The sequence below is a fragment of the Phragmites australis genome, chromosome 16 (assembly GCF_958298935.1).
Source record: "Phragmites australis chromosome 16, lpPhrAust1.1, whole genome shotgun sequence".
NCBI classification, from domain to species: Eukaryota; Viridiplantae; Streptophyta; class Magnoliopsida; order Poales; family Poaceae; genus Phragmites; species Phragmites australis.
The window spans coordinates 2,020,230-2,041,189 of NC_084936.1; the positions used below are offsets into that span (position 1 = coordinate 2,020,230).

The 20,960-nt window shown below is 42.8% G+C and overlaps 1 protein-coding gene and 1 pseudogene across 1 annotated transcript; both read right to left on the reverse strand.

Annotated features, from left to right (window-relative positions):
* Nucleotides 1-8,376: 8,376 nt before the first annotated feature.
* LOC133895719 (glycerol-3-phosphate acyltransferase RAM2-like) lies at nt 8,377-10,085 on the reverse strand. The gene has a single exon (XM_062336210.1). It carries the CDS (start codon nt 10,016-10,018, stop codon nt 8,549-8,551), a length of 1,470 nt encoding a protein of 489 aa, XP_062192194.1. The 5' UTR covers nt 10,019-10,085; the 3' UTR covers nt 8,377-8,548.
* Nucleotides 10,086-14,901: 4,816 nt separating this feature from the next.
* On the reverse strand, nt 14,902-20,788 carry LOC133895594 (rRNA (cytosine-C(5))-methyltransferase NOP2C-like; annotated as a pseudogene).
* Nucleotides 20,789-20,960: the final 172 nt, after the last annotated feature.

Below are 20,960 nucleotides of genomic sequence, written 5' to 3' on the forward strand. Positions count from 1 at the left end.
ACAAAGTGTTGTAGTGTCTCCTCTACCGCAAAAAGGTCCAAGGTTGCTCATCAAGTGCTCATCCAGTGGCGTGGCATGACTCTGGAGCTGGTGTCGTGGGAGGATGAGGCAGAACTTCAGCGTCGCTTCCCTGCATCCTCGTCTTGGGGACAAGCTGACACTCAAGGAGTGGGGGGGGGGATGTCACGGGTGCCACTGCTACCTATTAGGCTGGTGCGAAGGAGAACGATGGTCAAGCTAAGGAGAGGAATGGGCTGCCAGGGCAATCAAGAGGAGCTCATGAGCATAGGCCTAGCACTCGTTACCTAGCGTTGGAATGGGCCAAGTAGTCAACCCAAACGAGCTACGTCCCGAACCATATATGTTGTAACCTTGAGCGAGAGGAGGTGTGAAGGAACAAAACACTACAAAATGCTACAATTCTACGCCTAAACCCCCACTGTTGTGCTTCTTCTTCTCCAATTCTATCCTCTCATTTCCTACCGCCTTCTTGTCCAATCGGGACAGTAACACATTGTTGGTTGCACGACTCTGTCAATGTCGTTGCGATCAAGGTTGCCGAGTCCGACATGGGTTACCCCCATCAGCGTATTCGATATTGTGTTGGCAAGGGATGATTACGACTACAAATGTGCCTACTTGTTTAGGCGCGATAGGGACGATCCCCAACTCATCACCTCACCGGTTTGTATCCAATTCACTCCTCCCTTTGCTGATTAAATCCGAATGCCATTGTCCTCGCCATTTTACATGTTTTTTTGGATGGGTGTCATGAACAAGCGAGGTTGGGATTTTTTTACTTTTTTTATTCTTTTTGAAAACGTATTCCAAAAATGAACCATTCAGAAGATATTGTTCAGAAATAGGCTCTTCGCATGGTGCCATGATATTTAATGTTGTTGACCTATTAAGAATATAGAACCATTATCTATTATGTATAAATTACTAGAGTTTTTATCATGTATTTTTTTTCTTTGGTGACTTTGAATAAGTGGATATTCCTAAGAGAACCATTGCGCCACTTGATTTGGCGTGAGCACACGCGCCTAGGCGCCAAAGGATTTGGGGCCGTACTGGAAGAGATTTACTAGTATAGCTAAGGGCAGCTCCAGTGTGTGTGCTAAGGAGGTGCAAGGGAGAGAGAGAAAGAAGAGGTAGAGGTGCAATACATTAGAGCAAAGGTGCTATCTTAGAATTGCTAGGACCTATGGCTTATTTGAGCACCAGTGCAAAGAATAAACTAATAATTTCTGTCAGAGCAGTTATTGGTGGTTGTTGGCCTGATCGTTGGCTTGGCTGTTGGCATGACCGTTGCTAGCTAGCCATTGAACAAGATAAACATATCTGCTTCTTCTTCTATAAGTAGATAGAAGCATACACATCCATCACACATATCCTAAAACCAACCATCTAAAAAAAACCCTTACAGTCAAGGAAATCTCATGGATGATTCATTTGGTTTCAATCCTTCAAGCTCCTCACCTGACCAACAAAACAGAACCAACCAATCTTTCCCAGGGTGCCTAGCACCACGATTTCCAACCAATTTTCCACCTCAATTCAGCCAACAATTCCAACCTCAGTTTCCATGGAACTTCAATCCTCATGGCATGCCTCCATACCAACCATACGAAGGTCTTCACCATAGCATCCCATATGAATCCAACTTCAACTTTTCTCCTGGTGTAGCATTTGGAAGAGGAGCTAGAAGTGAAGGTGTTCGAGTTTCATCACCAGTTGTGTCTATGGCTTTTGGTCATGGTGTTGCCGGCTCAAGTGCAGCCTCACCGATTTCTCTTGCACCACAAATCAATGATGATGTCAACACCGAAGCATGGAGTGATAATAGTGATGAAGAAAAGAAAGGAGGGCGTATAAATTGGATTGAAGAAGAGAATCTCAAACTAGTTAGTGCATGGTTGAATAATTCCATTGATTCAAGGGGAATTTACAGAAGGGCCCTAACTTTTGGAAGAAAATTGTAGTAGAATTCAATAGCAACGTCGCAATAGATCGAAGGAGGACAGTTTCACAATGCAAAACCCACTACACCAAGACAAAGCAAGCTGATAGTGCACTTCAATGGGTGTTGGATCAGAATGAAGCGAGCACATGGTAGTGGTGAATCTGATGACCATGTTATGGAGAAAGCCCATGCAGTATACAAAAGAGAAACCATTCACACTGGATTATTGGTGGAAAGCAGTGAAGGACCAACCAAAATAGGCAAACAGAGTAGAGAACAAAGAAACAAATATGAACAAGAGACTGAAGCTCAATGCATCAGGGGCCTACACATCTTCTTCGAACCAAGAAAGTGAGGAGGCAGAACCAAGTGAACGGCCTCGATCAGAAGGACAAAAAAGGCCAAAGCTAGACTGAAAAGGAAAGAGAAGAGGTGCACATTTGAATTTAGTTTGGAAACACTTAGAACTAAGAAGATGAAAATGTATCATGAAGCAACACAGAAGAAAGCAGAAGCAATGCAAAAGGTAGTTGAAGCAATGGGAAACGCCACAAAAGAGAAAGCAAAGTCTGATCTGTTGACCAAGTACCTGGACCTGATGGCTTTGTATACTTCAGGATACAATGATGCACTAAGGCAACATCATGAGAGTGTCCTGAAGTATATGGAAATGCAGCTATTCCCTGAAGAAAAGTAAACAAGAGTCAAGTAGTGTGTATGCATGATGTAGCTTTATATTTCAGCTTCCCTGATGAATGTACTATCCAACTACCATTTTTTTTTATCCAAGTAGCATGTATTAGCCCTAGGGAAATTATTGATGTACCGATCAATGTATCATCATGTTATAAAATTTCTATTATCAATTCATCAAACAATTGTCTATCTCAATTTCAATAATATAAAAATGTACATCACACATGACTCTAGCTATTTGAAAACTAGCTATTGGAAAACTAGCAGTTGTGAGAGCTTTCTTCTACTTATATAGGAAGAAGGGTGGCAGCAGCAAGCCAGATCACTTCTAAAATGTCTACCTAGTCAAATTCTTAGCCTCAAAACTCAGACGATTTCAGTAACGAGTGTGACCTTGAGAGGCTCATGTGGGAGTTTATGAATGACCCACTTGAAGCTGAGATTGAAGCTGAGATTGACGCCGAGGTTGAAGCGGAGATTGATGCTAAGGTTGAAGCAGAGATTAATACCAATTAGTGCCAAAGTGGCTCTCAAAGGTACATAGACTAGAAACAAGAAGATGCAAACAAGCGGTTAGAAGTTGACTACTTCTGCAACAACCCAGTGTACATTGATACTCAATTCAAGCGGAGGTTCAGGATGAGGAGGCATCTGTTTCAGCTAGGACTATTCAAACGTCGGGCCAGGCTGGGTTTCAGGTTAGGCTTTGAAAATCCTGACAGGAAACCCGCAGCCTGAGCCCGACCCAGGCTGGGTTTATAAGCCTGAGCCCGACCCGACATTGGATTTTTTCGGGTTGGATTGAGTTTTTTAGATTTTTTTTGGATTTCAAGCCTGTTTTGAAGCCCAAGCCCGGCCCAGCTAGAACTGTGGGCCTATGTTTTGAAGCTCAAGCCTGACCCGTACACTAGTTAGGTTGGGCTGGGTCAGGCTTTTTTGGGTCGGGTTCCTTGAGCCAGGTTGCCCATGAACATGTATAGTTTCAGCTTATTGTGCACACCATTGGTGAGTGGTCTCTATATTTTCGTCAACGAAGAGATGCATTTGGCAAGGTTGGTTTTTCACCTCTACTTACGTGCACTGCAGCTATGCAAATGTTGGCCTATGGTAGTCCTGCAGATCTATTGGATGAAGGTTTACGTATTGCTGAAAGCACTACCATTGAGTTCTTGGCTGAATTTGTGAAAGGAATTATACTGAATTTTGGTTCAGAATATCTAAGAAGACCCACTGAAGAAGACACTCGGCGGTTACTTTATGCAGGTGAAGTGTGTGGCTTTCCTGGAATGCTAGGTAGTCTTGATTGCATGCATTGGCATTGGGAAAATTGTCTGGTCGCATGGAAAGGACAATATACTCATGGTGATCAAAAAGTACCAACAATCATGCTTGAAGCTGTTGCCTCGCATGACCTGTGGATATGGATTGCTTTTTTTATTGTTGCTGGTTCAAACAATGACATTAATGTCTTAAATCAGTCACCTTTGTTCACAAACATATTGCAAGAAAGTGCTCCGACAGTTCAATTTACAGCGAATGGAAACCAATACAGTTTGGGGTACTACTTTGCTGATGGCATTTATCCTAAATGGGCATCCTTTGTCAAGACAATCCCATTGCCTTATAGCGAGAAACACAAATTACTTGCAAAAAGACAAGAAGCTGCAAGAAAAGATGTTCAATAAGCATTTGAGTTTTGCAAGCTCGATTTGCAATATTATGAGGCCCCGCACGTTTTTGGAAAGAAAAAACACTTACATCCATCATGTATGCATGTATTATATTGCACAATATGATAGTTAAAGATGAGAGAGATTCCTATGAGGTGCGGTACAATGAAATCGACCAGTATGATGTATGGGACGAAGACGATCAATATGACCAGGGAAGCTCTCAAACTTTGGTGGGGTTCAATCATGGCCCAATTTATGAATTCTCTTGGGTACTTGAAGCAAATGACGCCATTCATGATCGAGAAAAGCATAATCAACTCAAGACTGACTTGGTCAAGCACATATGGCAAAAATTTGGGGATGGTCAAGCTTAGCTTCATTTGTATTCCTTGTTTAATAATATTTCCATGGTTAGCAGCTTTTTTATTTGTAATTTTTAAGTTTAATCCCCATGTATTAGCCATGAGCATCAATGTAAAAGTATTCTCTATTAATAACATGAGAATTTGATATGCATCTACGGCACCATCAAAATAATATTTTCTTTTACTTCACCATCAAATAGATCGACATCATGTATCTACGACTGAAGACTGAACCCAAAACAAAAATATGCAAGAATGAATCGTACCATGTGAGTTATAGGGAAGCAAATTCACATAAGGCAACCACGTCAGGGAAGCCCTAGGGTAGGGACGGACACCAACCGCCTCACGTCATGTAGAGGCGTCTCCTCTGGCTCCATCGATGACATGATACCTCGCTGGTGCTGCATCCGTGCCTCGCCTCCTGCTGCAACGCTATGCCGCTTCGCCTCCCCATGCCTGCGTGTCCGTGCCTCACCCTGCTGCAGCACTATGTCGCTCTGGCTCCCCGTGCCTGTGTATCCTTCTGATTTGCTCATTCGGCACCATCCAAATCACGTGCATGGCTGCATGCTTCTTCACATGCATGGGGAATTATTGGCTACCGCCATGGAGAGGGAGGAAGACGGAGAGGGAGTATATAAGGGGAAGAGATCGGAAGGGAAACCATAGCAATCTATGACGTGGCATTTGGATATGGGGATATCGAGGTTGGGAATGGGAAATGAGTGATGGGATAGATATAATCCAATGTTTGGATTTGTGGATTGGGAAATGAACTTGGTTCAGGAATGGGTTTTGGGCAGCCTATTTCCCACCGTTTCAAACCCAAGGCAGGAGGTGGGTTATGGTCAGGAAAGGTAGGAAAAGATGGTGAAATCACAAAACTGCCCATGTTCGTCCATATGATCTTTCCATAACTTAGCTTTGGTAGGGATATTTTTGTCATTTAATTGTATATATTCCAAACCTAAATTCAGTGCATGACAAATAACGGATTGGGTTGAAATCTCCAATCCCTATCCTTTACCCAGCTCTTCTTATCCGACCTCATTTCCTTTTCCCTAACTCAATCTCTATCCAAACGTCATCTTAGGGAAGGGATGGTAGGAGAAAGTTGAAGGAGACTGGATATTTCTATTCAAACCACATCCATCTTGAAATGGACTCGGCAGTTTATACATTACAGTTTATGTAGCCAAAGCAGCACCTTGTGACGTGTCGAGACTTACACCTAGCGAGCAGTACTGTGCACGTCGTAGGTACCTACCTGACGGGACTTGACCGGAAGGAGCATGTGCGCGTTCATTGCTTGCTTGCTGCTGCTGCTTTGCAGAATCTGACGGGCTGAAGTAAAAGCAGACCCACCCAGTGACATGCACTGGAACCCTTTCCTCTGCCAAGGGCAGACATGGCGCGGAAGGCTACACGTCCCGTCCCGGCTCGGGTCTCCCGGAAGCGAGACGGCGGTGGCATGCAACGGTGCGAGTGTCAGCAGCCAGTGCAGCAGAGACGCATGACGAGGTGTACCCGAAACTTCACAGTGTGCTTTGAGTCTAGTAGACTGTCAACTTGTGCGGTTGTGTCCGTGGAGGTGTGGATTTGTAGTGTAGATTTGCGTCTTAATGATGAAGTCATTGTAGTGTTTTTGTAGGATATCTTTGTTGATGACATGTTAGCGTGGCTTTACAACGCATATTTTTATGTGTAAAGTATATGGTGTCAAATCAGGTACAGAATCAAATATTTGCAGATTTGTGTAAAGTATATGGTGTAAAGTACTGTAGCACTGGAATTTTCAGATTTGCAGATTTTGTTGGAGATGGCCTAAGAATGGTTCAACAGTATCAAATATTATAGCACCATGCGAATAGTGTATTTCTAAAAAATGTTTTTTGAGAATCCATTTATAGAATATGTTTTTGAAAAGAGTAAAAAAAGATCCACAAGCGAGGTCCTGGAGACGTCCCAATATTTGGGGGCGTGGGTGTTATTGTGATTGGTTGCCAACCTATTATATATATATATATATATATATATATATATATATATATATATATATATATATATATATATATATATATATATATTTGTTTATTCACACGTACGTTGGTGTATTAAGAAGAAATTAAGTTGTTCCATACCCCTATTATAAAATGGTGCACTCAGATCTCGAGTTAAGAGTTGTTAATGTACATGGATCGATTAGCATGTGTGGTTTTTCATGACTAAAATAACGTAATGTAGCAACCGTAATCACGCCTTCTCAACCTGCAAATTTAATTTGGCATTCTTAGAAAAGAATGTTCGTGATTTTTACTATGTTCACAGTTCTTCACTTTGGATGCCTGTATTTTCGTAGTCTCAATATTTTGGTTGCACCTGTTATACCCTTTCACGCTTACGAAAACTTTAGAGTATGTTGATTCACTTTTCTTGGCAACTTCGATTCTAGGTATTCTAGGTCTTGATATATGTTTTCTTCTTCTGAATTGCAAGGGCAACTCCAACCGATACTTAAAACCAGTCATAATAGCTAAATTTTAGGTATATGAGTTAAAAAAACTCCTCCAACAGAAACCAAAAATGTTTTAAAAAATAGCTATGTCCAAAAACACATATCAGCTCGCAAGATGTAGAGAACCCCAATCGACTCCTAGTCGACGAAATCCTCGATCCCACACTTGTCCTGCGCTTCGCGCGCCTCCTTCGTGCGCCTGCAGCGGAGCGCTCGCCGATGGGACAGCTGCTTCGTGAGCCCCCCCCCCCCCCCCGCAGCCCGACAAGTGGCTGCGGCGCTTGTTGGGCGAGGGCGGCAGCCGGCTGGTCGGAGGAGGGTGGCAGCCCTACGACAGGCAGACGAGGGTGGGATTGGAGCACCAATGGGGGGCTTCGACGGTGCGGCAAATCCGGTGGCTGGCTGCGACTCTATGGAGGTAGGTGTCCGGCGGTGCCACGCGTGGTCACAACTCTATGGAGGTGGCTGAGGGGATCCCGCTGAAGGCACCCGATATTGCTTGCCCACTCTATGGAGGAAGAAGGCTACGGTGGGAGCTAGGAGACCGGATAAAGTAGCCTTTCTTCTTCTTTTTTCTATTTTTATTGTTACAAATGGATTGTGATGATGATGGTTAATGCAAACTGTTTGATCTTGTAGTCCTTTGCAAACCAGATTACACCAAAACACATGAATACTAAATTTTCCACTAGTAAAACAGCAGCCTATTTGTGGTGATTGAAGGCCATATGTCAACTTTTCACATGAAAACTCTAAAGATATGGCTTCATTTATAAACCTGTGTCTAAAAAACATCGGATCGTAGGTAGAATCATCCAAGAAATTGTCTCGGTATAGCCTCCAATGCTCTTTTTGTCTGTCGCGATTGACGATTTGATGGTCAGGGACCGAACCACCAGACCGTGGCGCATTGACAACTTGATATTGCTTGCATGCTAGGTTGGCTGCAGCAATAATGCATTCCTTATCATCGTCGGACGATGACGAATTCATGACATCTTTTCATGAGTTTGATGAACAAAAATGGAGGATAAAATGGATAAATTATTCAAATTTTAGAAAGTTTTATCATATAGAAGGAGAATAGAGAAAGATATAACATGAAATCAACTTATATTTTATATAGTAGAGATTTATTTAGAAATCAATTATCAAGCATGAGTTTCAGTAAATTTTAATATTGCAGGATACCGGCATATATAATGCAAATCCCAAATAGCTAAGATTTCTCACAAATAACACGCGTTCAGTGCTGGTAACGGTATAACAGTAAGAAACGTACGTCTGCGATGCACGGCATGCATTGCTTGCGTACTCATTCAAGCTCCAGCTACGACGACGACGACGACGATGACCTCGCATCGACGCCGTCGTGGCCGGCGATCATCCGGTACTTGTCCCTGCGCGTCAGCCCGGTGCACTCGAACCCAAGCTCGTCTCCGATCATACACTGGACGCTGTTTGCCACGTCGCGGCTCGACGCGCTGGCGCCGCCACAGGTAGCCACCGGCGCGAGGAGCCGGATCTCGTACCACGGCGTCGGGTTCATGAGGAAGAAGACGGAGTCCAGCCACTTGTGCCCTCGCACCGTCGAGCCTTGGAACATGGCGCCGCCAGCCCGGACAGCGGCCGGCGTGACCTCGCCGGCGATCTCGGCGAACAGCGGGCTGAACCGGAGGAGGTACGGCTCCCGGCAGGTGGTGCCCTCCGGGCAGACCACCAGGTCGCCACGCGCGACCGCGGACTGCATGATCTGACGGTCCCTGCCGCGGTCGCGTGTCAGCCGGACAGTCGATATCGGCGCGATCAGCTCCGAGAAGCTGGAGAGGCTGTACGTCACGGCGGTCACCTTCCGGCGCAGCACCGTCGAGAGGATCACCGGGTCCATCAGCGTCTGGTGGTTGCACGCGTACAGTGTGCCTCGGCGATCCGCCGCCTCCGTCGTTGAGTCGCCGAGCTCGGCTCTCATCTGGAAGCCGGTGGCCGCGGCGAGGAGGAGGCCGGCGCCGTGGGGGAGGAAGCCGAGGAGGAGGCGTGTCACTGATAGGAGCACGCCGAGTGGGAGCCACAAGACAATGGCGAGGCAGGCGAGCGGGTCGGGCCGGCAGACGAGGCGGCCGTCGTGGAAAACCAGCGGCCGGGGGTACTCGCTCCTCGGCAGAAGCGTCGTCGTCGCCTTCTCCGGCGTGGACACCACGCGGCGCTCCTGGCATACATGCAAGAACGCCGGCTTCCGGTCTCCGGCAGAGCCGGAGCCGGGCCCGACGTCGATGATCCGGTCGCGCCCGAGAAATGCCACCAGAGCTCCCAGGCTCCGATCGCCAGCCGCGACGCCCGGCGAGGCCACCGTGCCGGAGAACCGCCTCCCAACCACCACCAGCTCCTTCCCGACGACGCGGACGTCGGCGTCGAGGTACTCCTTCACGAACGGTTCTGCCATGAGCCTCGGCAGGCGCGTCACGACGTACTTTTCGCCAGGGTGGCGCGCTAAGGCCCGGAACGCGCTTCCCCGGACGTCTGCCAGGAAGAACCTGGGCAGCGTGGCCCTTGCCACCGCCGTCACGTCGCTGGCGCCGAGGCCGCAGGTAGACACGAAGGTCATGACGAGGAGAGGGAGGTCGTCGGAGAAGACGGCGCCGAGCAGGGCGACGAGAGGATACACGATGAGCAGGATGGCGGCCCTGAGCGGGCCGCCGGCCTCGAGCGCGACGAGGAGGAAGTAGGGGAAGAGGCCGCCGGAGACGAGGAGTGTGCCCTCCAGCTCGGAGGCGACGCTGGTGCAACGGTGAGACTCAACCATGGATGGAGCTGCGGTCTCACTTAGCTGCTGGGGAAGAGCTAAGCTTAAGTATTTGTGTCAGTTACTAAATGGTTGTCTGTGTATATATATAGAGATCCTGTTATGTAAGTACACGTGTGATGTCGTTGCTGGCATGTAAAATCTACTAAGTGTCAGACTCATAAGTAACAATGTCAATTATTTCTAGGTGTATATATACTAAGTATTCTGCTACTTAGGTTGATTTTTTGGCCAAGATTAGTCAAGCGATAAATATATTTTTCTGTCATAATAAAATAAATATATGTAGCAGCACAGTACAGAAATTATAGCACTAGGAAATATTTAACATATGATCATGACTTGGCAGCAATATACGTAAAGAAGAAACCGGCTGTCCAAGTTTAATTTTAGAGAACGTGCAAATGAAGTCACACCTGGTAAAAATAATAATGAAGGAATATCATATACAACACTTGAAATTACTTTTATGTGATCACAAAATCAGCTGCCAAAGTTCAATATTGGAGACCATGCAAGAAAATATGGAGAATGTTATTTCCACGGTATAGTAAATGGTGAAGGGCGGCAATGAACTGAGATGCAAACACACAAGGTAGATGCGATTTAAGTACAAAAGCGACATACAACTCTCCTATAATTATTTCTACGCTTTGATCCTATATATGAATTGATAATGCTCTGATATCAAAAATTAAAAAAGAAAATGAAGCTGCTCTGAGTAGTCATGAATCTGCAGACACTGGATGATGGGCTACAAATGGTTGGCAAGGTTATTGAGCAATAAAGGAAAGCAGTGTAGAACGTGGCAGCTGATACGGATGCATCACATGAACAAGGCATGCATGGGAGCAAAAAGAAATATATGTTGCATCCAGATATGTAGCTGAGATAGGCCCACATCCAACAAGTTTCTCATGACAAGTATAAAGTAATAGCAATGTAGTTGTTTTGTTTGGTGAACATACAAACCTGCATGTTTGGCATTCTGAATTGTTTGCACGTGAAATAGTTTGGCATTCAGAAAAGTTTTAGTATATATCAATGTGGAGGAGTAGGCAGAAGTAGAACAAGTCTCGGAAGAAGATAAGGTAGAAGAGTAGGAACGTGGATTTTTTTATTTTTCAGAATTTTTTGAAAACAATTTTTATACATGAACCCTCCAGAAAACATTGTCTTGAAATAGACCATTCGCACAGAAACACGACCTTTGGTGCCGTCTTATTGACATGTAGGATGTGCGTTGTGGGCCCTGGGTAACATGTCATGCCACGACCAAAGGATTTGGCACGGTTTCAATCTATGTATACAATGTGACCACATACTGCTGCTACTCTCATCTGATTTAATTGATGTATGAGATCAAAGACAGAGAGGAAGAGTCGAGATAAGGGTGGCAACTGGTCTACCATCATCGGGTTTTGTTAGAATAGATCCGACCTAAAACCCATTTTCTCAAATCCGACTCACCTGAAATGGATACCGGGTACAAAACGGCTCTCAAACACGGCATCGCTAGGGACCTAAGCATGTGCGAGGGGGAGGGGCATGCGGGCAAGGCAGCATGGTGGTGGAGGGTGGGTGGGCGAGGTAGAGCGGGTAGTCAAGGCCTGATGAGGGCGGGCAGGTAGGGTGCAACGACGGCGGCGGCCCGGTGTGCGACCACAGCGTGCGGTGAGGGGGCGGCTCATGCGCGACGAGGCTGTCATATGAAATATTATTGTGCTCCCGCCGCAAATATGAGAAAAAGTCATGCTAATTTTTATTTTATTTTGGCTGGTGCTGTGTTCCTTTCGCTAGTTTGATTGAGCCAAGGCTGAAATGCGCCTGGTGCTGTGTTGGGCAGAGACAAGGGCAAAAGGGTACATGCATATAGCACTTTAGGTTGTAAAGAAATAGAAATAGAGAGAAGAAGGGGATAATGGTGTAGTATGACTCATTTCAGCTCCTATAGTGGCATTTCATGGTTGTCATCCTTGTCGATAGTATTTTCTAGATTCCCGGGAGTAAATTATCCTCGGCACCAAAGGTCGTGATGTCATGCGAAGGTTTATTTCTAAAGAACATTTTTTGGAGGATTATTTGTAAAAAAATGTTTTTTTAAAAGACTAAAAACTAAAAATTACACCGTAGGAACTTCTATGAAAATAAATAAAAGGATAAAGTTCAAGCCTCTTTGAAACATAGAAAATGCTTCGCGTACAACCATTTTAGTATAACTCAAGTAAAACCATGCATTTAAAGCATGGGATGCATTTGCGAGCTTTAAAGTATCGAGAGAGGGAGGTGAATAGACGTTTTCTTGCAATTCAAATAAACTTGCAGCGGATTAGTTAAAAGCGGAGCAGAACCTCTGCACTTTTGTGGATCTTTCATAAAAAACAAAGGCAGCTTAAATGTAAACTACGTCTAATGAGTTCTAGCACAAACCAAACAAAGAGACATACATCTGGAGGTGTCCACTAGCAGATCCATAAAGCATTTGCGCTCACAAGTACGCATAACCAAGTAGATCTAGTGGAAAGCACAACTTAAACCAAGAAGTTAAAAGTAAACAAATCTAAATGGAGACATAAAGATTGGTTTTCTGAAGTTTGGATTCACTACCGTGAATCTTACATCTCCGTTGAGGAAGTTATAAGGAGCCAAGTCTCTTTCAACCGCTTTCTTCGATCCACTAGCTTGATCTCTTCCCTTGCAGATGTGAGATAGACCTTCACAAACTTTCTTGTGTCTTACCACAAGCACGGGAGCTCATCGAGTGACGCCTAACCATCTAGGAGGCTTCACCTCCAAGAGTAGCAAATGCTTCACAAATTGATTGATGAAGCCTACAGGTGCTCAAGGATGGATTGCTTTCTCTTGTGCTCCTAAACATAAATCTCTCAACCTAACTCTTAGGATTGCTCATAAATCACGCACACACCTCACAAAGAGTGGTTGGAAAGAGCTCTATAAGCTTTTGCCTTAGTTGTGAACGTAAGGAACACCAGCACTAGCACCAGCACCCTCCAAATGAAGGGGAGGGGGTATAAAAACCCCACACAAAAGAACTAGCCGGTACAGTAAGAAAGGTGCCGAATCTCCGCAAAAATTTACGGACCATCCAGACTTTAACATAACTAGCCATTATTTAAAAAACTAGCTGTTAGACCTAGAATTTGTAGTCCCTCCGCAAAAATATGGACTATCCGTAAAAAAGTGCAGACACTCCGCAATTTAACAAAACAGCTCAAGTCACTGTAGTGAAAACTCTTCTTGATTAACTAAGCATTTAATCACTTGTCTTTTTTCTTGATCAAGATATCAATTTTATGACCAAGCAAGCTCTCAACTAAATCTTCCTTAGTTTGCAAAACTCTTAAAATACTAAGTATTTGATCACCTTTCTTTTTAGTGTAGCAAGCTTGATAAATCTTTATGCACTTTCAATTTCCTTTAATTATGCAAGCAAATAACCAATGGAACCATACAATTGCACTTGTATCATTACCTCCTTTATCCTTTTTAATCTTAGCTCGTTATCTCTTTACTTTTACATATTTCGTATGGCATAAACTTGATTTTGTCATTTGCAAGTAAATACTTATTAAAACAAAAAAAACTTATTAGTCCTTTAATTATTTTATCATTTAATCACCAAAACACACTAGAAGGCCTAGATGCATTTTCAGAGCTTCTATCCAAGTGATTTCAACCGTTTGATCCTGTGTTGTACTCAAGTTGTAAAAAAAATTGTTGTACGTGACCAAATATTGATCAGTTCATCTTTCCCTGCCTACAGGTTAGGAGCCACGGACGCCTGAAAACAAGGTTCAAACCTTCCAAACTACCTGGTTTTAGGTAAAGACATTTCTTTGAACGTCACATGACAGCGACTTGCCGAATACATTGTGCATAGTAAGGGGGAAAAGGTAATTTAGGCCATAATACTTAGACATCTAAATTATTGCCCTAAGCATAGATTTACATCATGCAGGTAATCTTCCCACTCAGTACCAATGCCCATGGTTTTTAGTTTTTAATTGCGAGAAAACCTACTTTGGCGTTTGATTGATGTCCATGTCACTTTACAAGCTGCCCATCACGGCATATGGTCAAAAAAAATTGTCATCTTATAATTGTCAGACAATGTGATGCAACAAGTTAACTGCAGGCACTTCATTATTTGGACATAATGCTACGCTAATCCTATGAAACAAATGAGGAAGCAAAGCAAGCCATGTAAACCTTTTGGATTCACAAGGCACAACATGAGGATGACTCTCATCTCATGCCAAGTTAGCTCTGTCTTCTTCTAATACTAAGAACTGTATATGTATTTTATACTCATTGAATCAATTCAGAAATAGCAATCCTATGAAACAAATGAGGAAGCAAAGCAATCCATGGTAACCTTTTGGACTCACAAGTTAGCTCTCTCTTCTTCTAATACTAGTAATTGTACATGTACTTCACACATGTGAAATTAATTTAAAATATAATAATTCGAAGAAATAAAAGAATATAGTATAACAAAAAATAGTCTATGTGCAAATATGCAGTAGCTAGATAGCCAAACAATATGTAGTAGCTAGATGGTGGATATGTAGATTGTGACTTAATATATTATAGGAGAGGAAAGAGACGAGAGATCAATTTTGATTATGGATTGTTTGATCGTGTAAAATATATAGTAAAGATCGTTCGGATCTACAACTCGTGTATTTTATAAAAATATAGATAAAATCGACATATTTTCCGCCGTCATTTTGGAAAAAATCTGATGCCAAGTTACACTCAACTTCATGAAGAAAACAGGCATCATCCCACGTTTCCCCAGAGTTCAGATCATGAAAGCAGGCAGCATCGAACTGATGAAGGAAAACAGCCTTTTAACCTCCATGATTGCAAAAAAGATATAAAATTAGAGGAACTGTACAAAACTTTTTAAATTAGAGGAGGGTGTGCCGACAAGTACAAAGCAGCACGGCATGAATTGTTGCCAAAAGAACTGGAACCTAACATTTACCTACCACATCCCGAGTAGAGATTTGGATACCTGACGGTTTTGCTGTCATTTGACTGTCCAATCCAGGCTCAGATGACTGCCGGAACAAGACCTTTCGTCTCTTCGTAATTAGAAGCATATGTTAATATAGTACAAGAGCATGGCAAATTGGGAACCAACTTGTACTATATTAGTATATTATCATTCTAATTGCTGACAACGAAAACTAGTGTCACAAGTGAAAGGCGCATCTGTAGGACAAGGGACAGGAAGATAAACCAGAAAAAGCTTCAAGTTGGTAGTTTAGTGAACTTGGCAACAAAAAAGACCACTAGTTTGCGAAGTTGCAGGATCAAATCGCAAGGTTTTGGGGATGCCTCCACTTCTGCAGGGCCAATTATCAGATGAATCAATCTTCTGTAAATCTGCAAGTTGCAAATGTGACATCAGGGGATAATTGGAAACACAAGCAACATTTCACAGAAGGCCATCAAGGAAGTTTGCCGTCAACTTGGATGAACTAAGACAAATATCGTATAATTTAGATAACCACTTCGATGCTACACCTAACGAAAATTACTCAAACCTTATTTTGCACATTTCAATACCAGAACAAAGAAGATAGTTTGCAACCCAAATAAGTGAAAATAAAGAAGAATGTTTGCGCCAAATTTCATAATATTTCGCTTTTCTAATTTTATATTCTTGCAATTTTATTCTTGATTCTGTCTTTGCATATTTGTTATTTCTATAGATTTTAATATCCTTTTATTTTTGTTGGTTAACACTTCTCTAATCTTGCCTACATCGAACAATATGTCACCTAATTGCTATGAGCCTATAAGACTAGAACAGTTGTCCTTTAGCTTTTCTCAAGGTATATAAATCACTGTTGAAAAATATACAAATGTGTTAGACTAAATCGAACATCACTTAAGATGGATTGCTGAAAAAACCAGAACGCCATCGGCGGCGGCCTTGGCAGCCTCATCGGCGGCGCCAACCAGGTCCTGGCGGGTCTTCTCCTGCGCGGCCGCGTCCTCGGCGCGCTGCTGGGCATCAGCGGCGGCGGAAGAGGGCGGAGGGTCACCAGGTGGCATGGCGGCGGCGCGGCACCAGGGAGGCGACGTAGGCAGGTGAGGTTTAGCGGAAGCGAGTTGTCACGGGATCGTGACGGTCTCTTGATACCATGATAGCGCGAATATTGCGTATATTGAACTGAATAACAGGAGTACAATATATATAGATCTCTACCGAGGATCTTCCTCTACCTGATTTATAGAAACAAGATCAGGGACGAGATCTGGGAGATCAGGCGCATAAGGAAAGGCTAGGCGGGAAAGACTCAACCGCCAGCCATCTAAATAGAGAAGGGGATCACCTAAACAGGGAAAGAGATAAACTCTAACAGTTCAGGATTAGGTTGGTCTAGACAAGTCCAGTTAAGCTCTGGACACTATAGTGGTCCAGTCCACTGAGCTAACCGCAAGAAGACCGGGCCAAGGAAAGCCATAGCTGGGATGATTTTGCTGGACCATATCAGGTCACCCTAGTCTGAGCTGGGCTGATTTTGCTTCAATCTCATGAGGACATAAGAAAAAACCATTGCTTTGGACATTAGATTTCTCTGCAACCATAACTAGCCATGTTTTATCTGTGTAAGATTCACGAAACCACATCGAAAACAACTACTAAGTATTGTCAAGGAAAACTGCAACAGCCAGGATAAGCACTCTAAATGAGAAACATAAATTCTACTCTGCAAACTAAAATACAACAGAATCACTGGAGTGAGCAGCACAATCTGTACCTGCTGAAAGGTGTGTGGAAAGGAATTGCTGAACCACATTCTCATTTTGTGCAACTGTCAAGCTATTTGAAACCAAAAGCAGTAGTTGTTACATAAAATGACATGAAAATGCAACTGGAGAAGGTACAAATGTTGTTGAGTTAGAAATATATAAGAGTCCGAGTTTGTAGTGCAATAAGAGCACGGCTACATCTTAAGGTCCGATAGCAATCCTAACCATAAAGGTTGCGGTGGGTCTTGATGGACAACACACAATCATTTTCCTAAATTGCTGCTAAAAACTACAAATTTTTTCTGAAATTCCTAACAAGGTCAAGACTTACTTCTAATCCGAGGTGAGGCAGGAACTATTACACTCGTATTTGAAGAGATTACTCACCTGCAAGTACTATATACAAGTGATCCACCAGTTTTCAATAATTTAAAACCATTTGTGAGAAGACGTAACTGCATAGAAAATGAAGTTTATCAAACCATCTGTTTAGAATAAAAAGCATAAAATTCACTAGTAGTGGAACAGAAACTTCAGTGCAAGAACATGTTAATAAATTTCTGATTGTATTTAAAATATAGATAGCTTGATTCCTGAATAGGGTGCCAACCCTCCAAGCTAACATCAAGAATGAAAGTGCTACCTGAAGTTGAAGCAGGCTGTCAGTTCTTTCTGCATCAAGTACACGGCGATCTAAAGTTTTCCATCCCCAGAACTCAAATTTCTGAATGTGTTTTATGGATCCATCATGAGTACACTCCGCATCCACTAGGACCTGCATACATTTCATCCAAATTAGCAAACAAAGAAGAGATCAAATTTATGGAAATAAGTTGCAAAAGAAGAACATCATTACGAAAATAAAATGTACAACATAAATTTTTAAACAGAGTACTTTAATGCTCTTCCAAAAAGTGAAAAGTACGAATTTTAAACCAAATTGAGGGCCTGGTTCATGGCTATCCACTACTTCATTACCAACCGTACTGTTTTGATTATTGTAAAAATTAGCTTTTGGGAGAGCTAACGAGTCAAAAATACAAATATACCATCATCATAACCAGATTATAGGAAAGAAAATGTGAAAGTGCCAAATAGAAAGCATTGCATGCTTGACGATTTTTAAAGCAAGCGCGGTTGGTTATGAGGAGCTTCAGAGTTTCCAGTCTCAGACTCTCAGCATGCTGATTCTTATTGCTAATTATGAAGGACGCTTGCTACAGGTTTTTATAATATAATTTATCAGTTACCACACAAGATATTTTGCCCCTCGGTAGATGAAGATAAAATCTTCAGTGCTACTAAACTACAGATGTTTTTCACTCTAAATCATCCCAAGTGCATTAAATCAAGTCACAAAATAATCACATAGTTGGTTTCAATAACACTCAGCAGTATATAATATAATCCAAGCAAAATATGCTATGACGTTAAAATGGAATACCTTATCATAGCCAGATGTAAAGGCTTCACCATCAGCTGACGGACAAAGAACATCACATTTATGCAGTGCAACTAATCCTGAATGTTTACCATAGTATATCAGTTCAGGTTCTGAAAATGACTGTAGGTGCTGTGAACTATTGCATTTGCTTTCTTAGTCTTCTGTTAATCCTTCCATGATCTCCTTGAGGTCCACTCTAAGAATGTAATTCCATTTTCTTCGAGGCCAATTGACCCTGTGACAAATAGCAAGCAGAAGTATGAACTCAAAAAAATGCTATACCCTTTCCTGTGTTCCAAAACAAGAAACATAAAAGGGCAGGAGTTCTTTAAAACGAGAATACCTTCCATTCTTAGCAGGATGGAGTTCACAGGTATAAGGGAAAACAAAGTTCCATCAGCAACAAAGAGCCAAGTACGGTCTCCAAGAGAATACTTCTGCAACATTGTACGACAGGCTGCAAGACGGTGCTTTGCAACATCAACACCAGTCAGAGAACCTGTGCTTCCAAGCATATCTGCAAGCATGCAAAGCTTTGCACCTTGCATATCATATAGGGCATCGTTAACACAGTGAATAACATCAATATCACAAATAAGGAAAGATTTAACACAAGCTACAGGCCTAATAGCAAGAAACTCCAATAAAGGTTACAATTGGACATGTTTAATGAACTTGAGACTGCACTAATCCAAACATACAGGAATGTAACACCCCTGTTGTCTGGATGCAATGGGGGTGCCACTAAAGTTCTAATCTAGCAGTCATAACAAATATAACAAATAATTCTATAGCGTTAATATATTAGGAAAAAAATACTTGAGAAAGATGGGTTAATACAGCTAGTCAGCTATAGCCCCAAGTCACAGGGGTAACATCCTATTTTAGGGATAAAGCTTGCATATACATGAAGGGTGCAACAGGTGCACATATACTGGGGAAAACACTACACTACATATTACAGACTTACAGGCATCATGCCGTTGCACACATAGACTGGATACCATGGAGTTAGAATAAAGGATAGCTAGTAGTGATTTATACAAGTAGAACATGTGGCCAAATAGATGAAATTGGGAAAGATAGTTACCTAACCAAAGAGACTTCATGCTCTTATGGTTATGGATAAAACTAGTTCTTGCTATACTACAACATCCGTCAGTGCACGAAATAATCAAATTGTTTGTTATGGTATCCATTTGATACTAAAAAACAGATGCTCCAATGTGTATAAAAGAAATGGTTGATATAAATAATAACCAGGGGCAGCACAGAGGTCAAGAACATGGTCCCCTGGTCGAACATCAAGTGCTAATATAGCAGCTCCAGAAGCTGCATCGATTCCATAGATCTGCAATGCATTTAAAATATGGCTAGCTTGAAGGAATAAACAGTAAGAAAAAAAAGGCATGATAAGAACATGATAACACAGTAGGTTTGTCATAGGGAATTCCAACTTCTGCCGCATGTAGCAACCGAGAGTAAATCCTTGACAATCTCAGTGCCTACAAAAGAAGTACCCTCACACTCTATCGTATTGAACAGCTTCAGCATAACTTGGCCTTACACCCTATTGTTAAGAACTGGAATGTAGTGTAACTCATTTACCAATTTAATTATGTTTGATGGCATCTGGTCTCTAACATGTTTTCTCAATACAAGTACCATTTAGGGTAACTTTACATAAAACGATGGGCGCCCTATAACGACACCTTGAAAGGAATTTACATGTATGGCATCATACGGCAGATACCATCAGCTTATACTAGCCTGCTACAATCGATTGAAGATAGGCAAACCGTTGTGTTATGGCGGCATTTAACAGGACAGCTGAACAATGAGATATAAATTTCTTCTCACCTTCCCTTGCTGATAAGCCTTGGAGCCGGCAATCTGAATTTCAGGCGGAATAGCAAAGAAACCTGGCAGCCAGGAAACCTTCTCGAGACCGCACTTCAACTCACTTTCGATCTCTGCGATGTGGGACTCCATGCCTGGTTTTAGCCTTGGGATTAGAAAAGAAGAAGAAGAAACAGCTCCCATTTTAAATACATGAAAGAAGAGTAAAACTAAGAGTAAGCAAGCATTATGCAAGACAGTGTGCAACAAAGAAGTCAATGTTGGGCTGAGCCTCACCTTCTGTAGCGTGGGATGGTGGCTGCCATGGAGTACACCGCTGGGTCCAGGCCATTCTCGCTGAGGAACTCGAGGAAGGCGGCCGGCAGCGGCAGGGAAGCCGTCTGCTGCTCTTCTTCGTGATCAGGAACGGGAATTTCTGAAGAACCCATCTCTTCCATTCTCTCCAGGCCGATTTCCCTCAGGAAAAACTGCGCAGCAACTCAAAAACTTGATAATCTTAACTCACAAACCGAAGCCGAGTTCATCTCAGATTCAATGGCGCGTGAACGAACCTGGAGCCTTGAGGATGGGCGGCGTCTCGGTGCACAAGGCCCGCCGCCGGCGCCAAGGCCCTACTCCGCGCCGCGCCGCCGCCGCCGTTTCAGTCAATTCACTTTTGTCTTCGTATTTTTTAGTTTTGAAAATTAGTAGACTTTTTTTAAGTACACCATGCAGTTTTAAAAGAATTAGTAAAATTGCACTAATTTGCACCAGCTTTCTCATCTGAATAGTTAGAAGAAAAAATGCATGCCAATTACAGACTACCAGTACACCATGCAGTTCAACTAATGTGCAAAACAAGTTCTT